At 29.8% G+C, this 12,215-nt stretch overlaps 1 protein-coding gene across 1 annotated transcript; it reads right to left on the bottom strand.

Annotated features, from left to right (window-relative positions):
- Positions 1-2,109: 2,109 nt before the first annotated feature.
- LOC132716629 (uncharacterized) lies at positions 2,110-11,299 on the bottom strand. The gene is made up of 12 exons (XM_060699937.1): positions 11,190-11,299; positions 10,622-10,768; positions 9,786-9,897; positions 9,340-9,434; positions 8,675-8,791; positions 8,221-8,286; positions 7,657-7,820; positions 7,257-7,365; positions 6,780-6,830; positions 6,340-6,435; positions 6,056-6,154; positions 2,110-3,537 (listed from the first exon to the last, which is right to left on the bottom strand). Exons 1-12 carry the CDS (start codon positions 11,217-11,219, stop codon positions 3,442-3,444), a joined length of 1,182 nt encoding a protein of 393 aa, XP_060555920.1. The 5' UTR covers positions 11,220-11,299; the 3' UTR covers positions 2,110-3,441.
- Positions 11,300-12,215: the final 916 nt, after the last annotated feature.

Here is a 12,215-nt window from a genome sequence, read left to right as displayed (position 1 = left end):
TTGATAGATAATGGTTGTAATTTGGATCTTTTTTTCACCCAATTATTGATAAATTTTAAACAAAACATGCAAGAATGATGTTTTAAAAGACATTTAAGTTCAAAAATGGATGTTTTGTCTTCACTTTAAGGGTTTTTTTATATACCTATTTCTAACGCTAAGAGAATGAAATAGATATCAAATTTTTTATGACCATAACAAAGTCTAGATTAAGGAAGATTTGTTCCTTTTTTTTATAAAAACAAGTTCACATTTAAACATATTGATATCATTTTATTTAACTCTAATTTTGCAATTCACCTGGTAATTTTTTTTTGTTAGAATTATGCAAAATTAGATATCTAAAAATACCCTCTTTTGTTTAACAATATCAAATAAATTCATACATCATGCCTTATATTTTAAACATCTGCAGATGTTGCTGTGTCTCTCATTCATTTTTTAACTTTTAAAAGTTGCAGATTTTATCATCTTGTCACCAATTGTTGTAAGTATATGTAGTTTTAGATTATCAAAAAAAGCATGTCTTTCAATAACTTAAAAGTAGAATTGTAAATAAATTTAGATGTTGACATTTTATGAAAGATTACACATACACAAAATTGTATATTTCATTATTTGATTGAAAATATTGCAATATATTAACACCTGAAATTGTTTTTTTTTAGTCCCCTACCGGTTTACCGGAGGGGACTTTAGGTTTACCCTCCGTCCGTCTGTCCGTCCGTCCGTCTGTCCGTCTGTCAGTCCGTCAGTCCGTCCGTCCGCAAAACTGGATCCCGCGATAACTTGAAAAGTAATGAAAATATTTTTATGAAACTTGGTATATGGATAGATGGCAGTATGGAGATTATGCACGTCTTTTTCTTTTCTTCCTATGTTGAAAATTCTGGTTGCTATGGCAACAAATAGGCTGAAAATATGGCAAATTTTACACATAAACTGGATCCAGTGATAACGCAAAAAGTACTGGAAATATTTTTATGAAACTTTACATATGGGTAGATGGCAGTCTTGAGATTATGCACGTCTTTTTCTTTTCTTCCTATGTTGAAAATTCTGGTTGCTATGGCAACAAATAGGCTGAAAATATGGCAAATTTTACACATAAACTGGATCCAGTGATAACGCAAAAAGTACTGGAAATATTTTTATGAAACTTGACATATGGGTAGATGGCAGTCTTGAAATTATGCACGTTTTTTTCTTTTCTTCCTATGTTGAAAATTCTGGTTGCTATGGCAACACATAGACTGAAAATATGGCAAATTTTACACATAAACGGAATCCAGTGATAACTCAAAAAGTACTGGAAATATTTTTATGAAACTTGTTTTATTATGTTTTGTGGTCGATATTTTCAAATACAGACTTCATCCTCAAATTCATTATAAATGGCAATACACAGGAGTGTATGACAATTAAAGAACTTTTTGAGGGACCGGTAGGGGACTACTGTATTGCCCGCAATACTATCAAATGCTTGTTATTTGCTGGTTTCTTTAATTAAGCAATTATGTTTCATATTAAAAAAAAATCCAGTAAAAAGGAACCTTTTTTCGTTTGGTTCTAGCACTAATTTAGAGGGGAAATCAAGCTTTGGTGCTTAAAGTCTGTAGATTACTTTATAATTGTATCATGGTAATAATAAAAAAGCAATATTTAAATGATCTTTGATGAAGTAAATGACCCAAAAATAAAACTTTTGTGACAGCAAGTCTTAAGGTGACAAAATATTGGTCCAGTCAGTGAAGAACATTCAATATATTCCTGATTCAGTCTCTGTGAAGAAATAGCATCCAACAGGAAGTGTATAATAATGTTTGGTTTAAGTGTTATCAGCAATTTAAAATGTAATACTGATAAAGAACAGAGTAGAAAATATAGTCCATAATTAGTAAACATAACCAATTAGTTATTGCCCTTAATAATTATTTTTGTTTTTTTCAGGCATTAATTAATGTAAACTTTATTACAACAGATAAATTTATTGTACAATTTTGTTTCAAGTTTTTAAGCAGAATAAATGTAACATGCGTAACAGATTTATTTTTCTTTAATAAATTACCTTATGGAACAAGTCAGAAATGCCAGAAGACACCAACTTTTTATTTATGAATCTTTTCGAGATTACAAACTTTCTTTTTGCTTATTCTAACTACATGATACGCTTTTACTTGCTGTTATGTCTTAACAGTTAGATTTTTTACACACATGTCTTGTTGTTTAGTGCTATAAATGTGCATCAATAAAATCAGGATAATCTATATGGATCTTGTGTTGTATATTAAACAATTTGAAGCAATTTGTGGCAGTTTAGGCAGATTTATTTGTAAAAAGATTTTACCTCAGATAAGTGAGTTTCAGCTCTAGATCTTTGGATGACAATTTGAATAACAATTGAACCAAATGAAGTTACTTTTACACCAATGCAACTTATATGCCACTTTTGATTCATGCTACAATGTAAGTTGACATTTTCTTACAATAAACAAGTTTGTTGTAATACTAGTGGTAAAGAATTCCAGAACTTGAAACTGACTTAAAAGTTTTCAAAGTGTTGCTAAAGTACAAACAAATTAATATTTGACATCTCATAGACAAGAGGTAACAACAAACAATTATAGATTTCAAAATTAAACATAAAACATACTTATAATTGTTTCTCTTAAAATATCAACAAGATATAAGGCTTAAAAGAAATCACTAAAACGTTTTGCATAATTTAAAGGTTTATTGCCTTAACAACAGATATTACAACAAAAACTTAACATTAATATATCACAGCTGGGATCATAATTAAAATTCAACAAATTTTGATATTTACAACACACACACAACAAGGTATAAAGTAAACTGCAAAAGCTAATGCACATATATCTTCATTTTAAAAAACAAAAATGCTTAACAAGTTACTTCATAACAAATACACATAGAAGCCTATTCAAATTATCCTTAAAATCTAATTTAATTAATGGTATAAAGAATAATTAACAATGACTATTTCTACTAAAAGATACAAGTACAATCAAAAGTATGTTATTGCAACATTAAGAAAACAAACAAAAAACAAATCTTAATCAATGATCAATATTACGAGATCTACTGTGTATGATTTAACATACAGGCATGTCTTTTTTACAGGTCAATTTCTACATTTCTTCAAAACTTTATGAAACATTAGAAACACTTGCTTTATATAATAAGGTGACTAAATCATTTTGTATATGGATGTCTCATGGCAACATTATTTTTGTCATCTAAGTCAATCAAATTACTGCAGTGTTGGGTCAAACTCCTTAAATTAAATTGAAACTACTCAAATGATCACAATGCATATGCCAAAATATATGAGTGATCTAAATTTAATCAAGACATGTAATAAAAGTATTAAAATGAGCATTTCACTTCCTCTTTCCTTCATTTTATATATGGTCATGATTAAACCATAATGTCTTTGCTAACAATGCTTGCCTTCTTCCTCTTCTTGGGATCATCAAAAACATCTTGTGTAGAAGATAGCTCAAACTCTTGGTCCTGTTTTAATATGCAAGCACTAAAATTATTGTATTATCATAACAATATATACAGGTTTGTTTTAGGACTTAATAGACCATTAATTTTTGGCAGTCTACCGAGAAGGGAATTTATTGATCAAGGTAACACAGAAACTTTGGTTTCTTAAAAGAGAAGGATTACTTTGATTTTTATGCCCCGCCATGTAATGGCCGGGGCATATAGTGTTACCCTGTTCCGTCATTCCGTCCTTCTGTCATTCCGTCATCATCAGTTTCCGTTCATTATCTTAAGAACGGTTGCACACATTCAACTCAAATTTGACATATGGATATGTCATGAGAAAATACAGGTCAAGTTCGAATTTTGTCATGGTTCGATGATTTTTGGCAGAGTTATACCCCTTTTACTTTGAAAATAATATGAAATTTCAGTTTCCATTCATTATCTGCCCAACAGTACAACAGATTCAGCTCAAACTTGACATATGGATATGTCATGAGAAAATACAGGTCAAGTTCGAATTTGGTTATGGTTCGATGATTTTTGGCAGAGTTATGCCCCTTTTACTTTGAAAATAATATGAATTTTTCAGTTTCCGTTCATTATCTCCCCAACGGTACAACACATTCAACTCAAACTTGACATATGGATATGTCATGAGAAGATACAGGTCAAGTTCGAATTTGGTCATGGTTCGATGATTTTTGGCAGAGTTATGCCCCTTTTACTTTGAAAATAATATGAAATTTTCAGTTTCCGTTCATTATCTCCCCAAAGGTACAACACATTCAACTCAAACTTGACATATGGATATGTCATGAAAAAAATACAGGTCAAGTTTGAATTTGGTCATGGTTCGATGATTTTTGGCAGAGTTATGCCCCTTTTACTTTGAAAACAATATGAAATTTTCAGTTTCCGTTCATTATCTCCTTAAAGGTACAACACATTCAACTCAAACTTGACATATGGATGCGTCAAAGGAACGCGCAGGTCAAGTTTAAATTTGGTCATGGTTCAATGATTTTTGGCAGAGTTATGCCCCTTTCACTTTGAAAGTAATATGAAATTTTCAGTTTCCATTTATCATCTCCCCAATGGTACAACACATTCAACTCAAATTTGACAGATGGATATGTTTTTGGAATGCCCAGGCCAAGTTAGAATTTGGTCATGGTTCAATGATCTTTGGCAGAGTTATGTCCCTTTTACTTTGAAAAAAATATAGATACACAGGGCTCTCGATTGACACGGGGATCCGGGTTTTGACTCGTGAAAATCGGGAAATGCACATATTTGACACGTGATAAAATCTGCTCAAGAGTCAATTTTCCACATGGGATTTTCAGCTATGCAATAATAATTACCTTAAATCCACCCCTAATTATCTATCAAATCCTACATGACTTGTGTTCAAATCACACTCATAAAAAATGTCAACAGGCAGTATAAGATGTGTATAAAATGCTTTACACACGGCAATTGTTTATACCCTGTGCACTGAAGCGCGACAATTCAGTGGCTGCAATTTGACAGCGCTAAAAATAGCTCTACACAACTGATAAGAATTACATACTTGAGGTGTCAATTATTGATTGCTTCTGAAGGTTTATAATACGTCTTTCATTTACTTGGAGTACCTGTGCATTTCTTATAAATATTCCTGGTACATTTTGGTATTTAAAATTAATATGATATAGCATACCAGTAAAGATATTTTTTTATATTTTATACATTTAATCAGAAAAGCTGCTGCTTATTTTATTCTTTCACAGCAATTCATGTTTTTGTTTTATTTGTTTTTTGTTTTGTTTTTTAGGTGGTGGGGGTATAGACATTTATAATTAGGCATTTTTTTCTGTCAATTTAGACTTTGGAATCTCCAAAAATGACCTCCAATACAGTTATTTTTGTAACATAAAAATGATACATGTAGTCAAATGACACTAGAAAAAAATTATTTGACTCATGAAAATTTTAGCCAAAGAGTCTTTGACTCGTGAAATTCTGACCCTACTGAGAGCCCTGGATACATCTTAGGAATAAGCAGTTTAAGTTTGAATTTGGTTGTGGTTCAATGATTTTAGACAAACTTATCTTTCCTGAATGTTGGGAAAATTTTGAACTTTCAGTTTCAGCACTCATACTTTTAGCCATTATTTTGGCTACAAATATGCAATATGCTATTTTTTAAAGGTTAAGACTGAATAATTTCAGTGCCTTGAACATTGTATGAAAATGGTTTGTGTTAACATTGAAAAGTTTTAAGGGCTTTGAACTTAAAATGAAAAAAAAAAATTAATGCACCATCTGAAATTTTGGCTGCATGCAGGGGCATCCGTGGCATGATGACACATTTCTAGTTTTTAAAGACTCAAAGGCTTAAAACAGTTTTGCCTTTCTCTTTCTTTCATTCAATTTTCAAGTATTTATTACTTGATTATAACCATATGATATTAACAGTGTTGTAGGACTTACTTTACCTGAACTCCTCGATGTTATCAAAAAAGAAAATTGATAAATATGAAACTGTTACCTCCTGAGATTTGGAAACAGCTCTTTTTCTGCCTTTTCTTTTCTTGTCATTTTCCTCTTGAATTTTATTTTCTTCATAAGTTATATTTTCTTTATTTACCTAATATATATAAACACATTCTAAAATATATTTGTCACTTCGTATATACTGAATTACTACAAAAGATTGTTACCATTTTACCTAAAAATGGAACTACATTTAAAAATACAAACAAGTTAACAAATTCTTTCTTTTCTTTGAATGACAAGGTTGATCGTGTTTGATATTTGTTGAGTTTTTCTTACCTCTTCAATTTTCCCATTTTGATTCTTTTTCTTTCTTGATAATTTTCCCTTTTTGTTAATTTTCAAACTTTCTGTTTTCTCTGTTAATTTATCAACCTAGAGATAAATATAAGATAAACACAGTCAATGAATTTAAGATTTCGAATTTACTAGCCCGAATTTCAGTTTTGAATTTATTCTACTATATATTTAACTACATTTTGTTAAAATTTTCACTGGCCCAAACTAATTTTCACTAGCCATGTGCCACTGGGCCAGTGCTAAATTAGATGACTGTAAACAAATATACACTGTACAATAAATAAAGGGATTTAAATGAGATCAAAAAACAACTTTAAATGATATAAAGAGCACTGATTTTACATTTTCTTAAGCAAAGGCTCACTAAAATAGAACAAATATTTAGACTTTTTCCATTCAATCATGGACAAATCACTTACCTCACTTTGGGTATCCATCATATTATTGTTTGTTTCTTTATCATTTTGTGTCTGAAAAAAATGTAATTCTCTACAGGTATTAAAATCAGAATAAAGCACAATTTTAAATGTACCTATACTATTTCAAACAGTTTCCAAAATCTGTAAATTTCACTTAAATTGTTTCTACATATATCAACTGATATCAACCAGTGCCCAGAGCTTTTGAGATGAGTACAAAACCTATAGAAATCCTATGAATATTTTATTTCATTATTAAATATTTTGAATACAATTGATGTAATGTCACAAGTCAGGGCTTTAAAATACATCCCATTTTTTTCTTACATAATTCTTAGTTACCGTTGCTTTAGATGACATATTTATAATTTTTTCTTCTTCATTATCTTAAGTAAATATTCAAAAACTAAAGACAGCATGTAATTAAATGTTCTTTAATCATTTAAATTTCACAAAAACATTACTAACTTTACTAACCATTTCTTTCTTATTATCATGATCAGCCTCTTTTTGTCTCTCGTGTTTTTTCATGTATTTTGGAATGCCAACATTTGTTATTTTCTCTTTGTCCACCAGTTTCCCCAGTCTGAAAATTGCTCAAATCTTTTAGCCAAAGTCAACATTTTGTTCACACCATTATAAACTATCAATATAAGTCCAAGTAAGAGAGTAATACGAGTCAACACTTTATTTTATTTACAACTACTAATTTCGGTCAATACTTGACCTTTATCAGGACGAATTAATTCTATAATTTTTGCTACTGAAATATATATAAAAAAACAGCTACAGATACAATCATAGTTTGGAAAGTTGCAAGGTTTCCTTTTCTTTAGGAAGGTTCATACTCAAGACAACAATTTTATTACAATCTTACTTTTTCCCTTTGCCAGCAGATTTGAGAAATCCCTCTTTATCTAGTCTGTTCATTAACCCTTGTGCAACTGTCATTTCTGTTCCTAGTCGCTTGGCTAGTACTGGAGCAAGTACCCTAGTTAATCCCAGACAAGCAATGAGTGCTCGCCTCCATAAACAAGTTGCCTGAAAACAAAAACAAAATCTCTGTATCAGAAAGTTAAATATGGCAGGAATATATTAGTTGGAATGCAAATTAATTTGTGGAAAAAATTATCTTTCAATTCATTAAAGTTTGCAAAAGTTATAGTATATTTTGTATACTTTGTATTTATATTCAATTCACATTAAACAATGTATAAGGAGAAAACTAAAAAAATCTTAAGGGTTTTGAATTGTTAAAGAAAAGACATGAAACATCTAACAGTTGTATAAGGCACAATATCTAATACTGAATATACCCATCAGTGTTTTGATTAAAAACAAATTGTGCAGTTGCTGTATTGTTTACACTAAGATTAAACAAAGAAATAAAGCATTCTTTAAAAATTGTTTAGTCTGATTTAATGACAAGAACACTATTTACCTGTATTTGGATGGATGACAGTTCACTAAGATAGAAATCTGTTGGTTCTCTGTCAGGATCACCAATCTGTAAAATATTCTTTTTATTAAAAAAAAACATACAAAAATTATATATACAATATTGAATAAGCTGGTTATTTCTGAGTTTGTCAGTATTTTTTTCTGATATACACTTTCCCATAGCTAATCCACCATAAATAACAATAGAGCAATTCATACTACATGTATTTTGTAAATATGCTTATAATAATCTTAAAATGGTCACAAAACATACAATAATAAAGAAGCACAAGGCAAATGATTTTATACACACCTTGGTAATCTGCAACCTATTATTAAGATTTGTTGTTTAGATGAAATTTTACAACAGCATAATTTGATGTGTTGTTTCTATCAACAGAAAAAAACTAACCATGGATTTTAAAATTGTTACATATCAAAGGTACAGTGATTACCTGAGCACAAACATCACAGACGTGATGGTCAGGGGCATCCTCTTCTTCTACTATGAGGAAACATACACCATGCTGCCAGAACTTACATATAGCACACATCACCATCAAACCATCATCCTAAATATTCAATGATAATCTCAGAGTATCAATTTTAAACTTTCACAACTTTGCAGAAAACCACATTATAAACTTGTGACCAAAGACTGTGAAAGTAAAGATGACAACGTATTTACATGTTATTGTTGTTCAAGTTATTGTTATTACCCCTTGATAATACCAAATGTTTGTAACATCACTTTTCAGCATATAATCTTGCAGTCGATTAATGAAGAAATTCAATTTGTTTTCTCTAATAAAGGAAGTTTGCAGTATTATAAATTCATTATAAAGATTCTTGACAGGTTATTTGGCCATATATATCAATGGTTATTTCCAATATAAATCAAGCTGTATATATAGGGCCATGTAACCTATCAAAACTCTTTATAACAATATACTTGAATGCAGCCCGTTTGATATCTCTTAATATTTGCTGACCTGGGAATAAAAATCTAAACCTATTATTACTGGTTGTTACAACATTTAACACCAAAACAATACCAGGTATTATTTTGAAGTATTCTAGTAAACTAGAGCCAATATACAGATACAGAAAAAAATAAAACCTCATTGCAGCCACAGGGGCATCTGACTTTATACTCCTCCCCGGGATCTGTAGCTTGACTTGTCTGTGAACCAACTACATCTACAGCTGGAGTAGCTAAAATATAGTGGTGTTCAACATCTTAGTAAATATATTTATACTTTTATAAACTAGAACAAACATATTTTCAAAACATAAGCAAATAGTTTAAAATTTACTATAGTACTGATAATAAACATTAGTGCATATCTTAATCTCATGTATAAGAAAATGCTTTATGCCAAAATCAGGTGCAGATATTGTGAACTGGAATTAATCAATGTAATCAACACACTATTATTATAATTTGTCTTAACTTGTTTTAAGAGATAAACCCTTTATTTAGAAAAATACCTTATAAGCAAAATTAGAAATTTTAAAAAACTACTTTGATTAAATTATTTTTTTAAAGTTATAGAGTAGATGTACTTGGTTTAGCTGGGGATTCTTCAGGAATATTTGCATTAGTCTGAGGCTCCTGTTGTATTCTAGATATATTTCCTGATGTAGGATGCTTTATCCCTTCTTTGTCTTTGGAAACCTGTAAAGATAATTATGGTTTTCCCCTAAAACAAAAACTTTCATCTGTTGCATTTTTCAAAAGCTTTTTACACTTGTTCTCAAAAAGTTTAAAGTGTTGATCACAAACAGGTGTCTACAAATAAGCATGCTGAGATCAGTTTTAATGCATGATGAAAATCTACTTCGGAAGAATGCCAGAAACACAATAGTGCATCTACATGAAAGTTAAATAACAAGAATACTAAAAAGATCGATAGATGCTTCTTGATGTTGTTTTTATAAAAATGAAGACAAGAGATAAAATCTTTGCCTCAGTGAACTTGAATTTGACATAATCTTCAAAAAAAATCAAGGGTATATGTCTATAGAACATCAAATATCTAAGATATCAATGAGAAAAAGAAAGTAGTGATAAAAGAAGGAAGGATGGATGGACCACAAGGGAACTATACTAAGACTTAATAAAAGAAATTCAGGAAGAATAAAATTCATACTGTTATAATTGATAATTCATGGTAAATCACCATTATAACAGTGAAATAGTTAAATACTGCCAATTTCTTATTTTTTAAGGTTTGGAGCACTCCTGTCTCTACATGCCAAAAGAGGATAGTATATATAAAAAACTTTAAACATACTTGAGCTCATTTTAATGGGTTTTTGTTTTAATCATTTACTTAGCTAATTATTGTCATGGATATTTAGATTATAATCTTCACATAAAGCACTACCATATAACTAACCTGCCTGTTATTTTCTTCCATACTAATATCAGTATCTAAACCACTATTTATTTCTGCATCAGTAATCTCATGTTCTTGACTGTTAGGATCTCTCATCGTGAACTGTTTCTTGTCCGTTTTCACTCGAACTTTCACACTGTGATAGTTCTTGAAAAAACAAAATTAAATTTTGTTCAAAATTCTGATTAACCCTCAACAGAACATGCACTGAGAAAAAAAGACTCTGATTTTTTTTGCAGCCACAACTCTTAACCTTATTGTCAAAATGACAAAAATATTTTGCGACCTTAAACAGAATTTTGTTATCTAGAGCCTTTTACAGCAATTTGCCGCTCGTTGGTTATGTATAAATAGCATGCTGTCACAATAGGGTTAAACTTTCAATAAAAGAAATAACTATTCAATGGAATGGAAGCCACTGAGTTAACTAAAATGGATTTTGAAAAAACGGGGAATTTCTAAGAAACTTTTCCAACAGATGATATAACAGCTTAAATTATAGCATTATAATAGAAGGCAAATTGTTACTTTTGAAATATAACATTTGACAGTAAAATAAATATCTTACTGTGTTAACATCTCCCACTTTTATTGTCATAGGTTCTTCATCAAATACAAAGTTATCACTGTCTGCAGCCTTGAAACCTGGTGGTTCGTAGTCTTCTGTGTCACTGTTGATTTAAATTTTTTATTATGTCATTGAATTTTTTTTAAAGTTAAGACCAGATTCCCACATACAAATTACTAAATAACGTAAAATAATAATATTTAGAACAATATAAAATTGTAAATAATGAACAATTTACAATAAAAACGGTATGTATATCAAAAATAAGACAAAAGATTGAATTTACAACTATAAAAATGAGGAACATCAATGAATATATAAAGTAATCATTACTTTCATTAAATGAATATTTTTCATGTGAAATCAATTCCAGGTATTCATCTGACAAAAACTTCTGTTTTCAAGTTCATCTATACATATAAATTATTACTTATTAAAGTAAAAAGAGCAAGTAAGACTTATTTTTCAAATAAAAAATCTAAATAAGAATGACTTTAAATGTATACAAATGTAATCCTTATATGCCAGCGCATGCTTCTTGATTCAATCAAAAGGAATTCAAACAAAATAAGCATGTAAAATTTGAGGCAAAAAATTTAATCATTACATTAAATTAAAATATACAAGCAATCAAACTGCACACATTAGCTTCATGCAAAGGCTACAAATGAAGAATTATACAGTACCATCATCATAGTAGAGAAGTTTCATGGTCATCATTACATCATCAGGAAGGAATCTAGTGTCTGTGTAAGCCAGTATAATGGTCCTCAACAATCTGATAGTGGCCTTTCTCGTCTCAGATTCAGTGTGGGTCCAGATATTTTCTCACTATTTCTGTTTGATTTGCAATGAAAAAAAAAATCTAAATTTTCAGGGACATCTATTTTTTCTAAAATAAACATATATATTTAGGTCAAGAGAGTTTTTTACAATCATTGATATGAAAGATGTAAACTAGACTTTGTTTAATCAGTATTGGTGGATAAAAGATACAGAATATATAGGTATAAAGCTGACATGTAA

Source organism: Ruditapes philippinarum, unplaced genomic scaffold (genome assembly GCF_026571515.1).
Source record: "Ruditapes philippinarum isolate M1 unplaced genomic scaffold, ASM2657151v2 ctg645_1_1_1_1, whole genome shotgun sequence".
NCBI lineage: Eukaryota > Metazoa > Mollusca > Bivalvia > Venerida > Veneridae > Ruditapes > Ruditapes philippinarum.
This window is presented reverse-complemented; position numbering and strand designations above follow the sequence as displayed.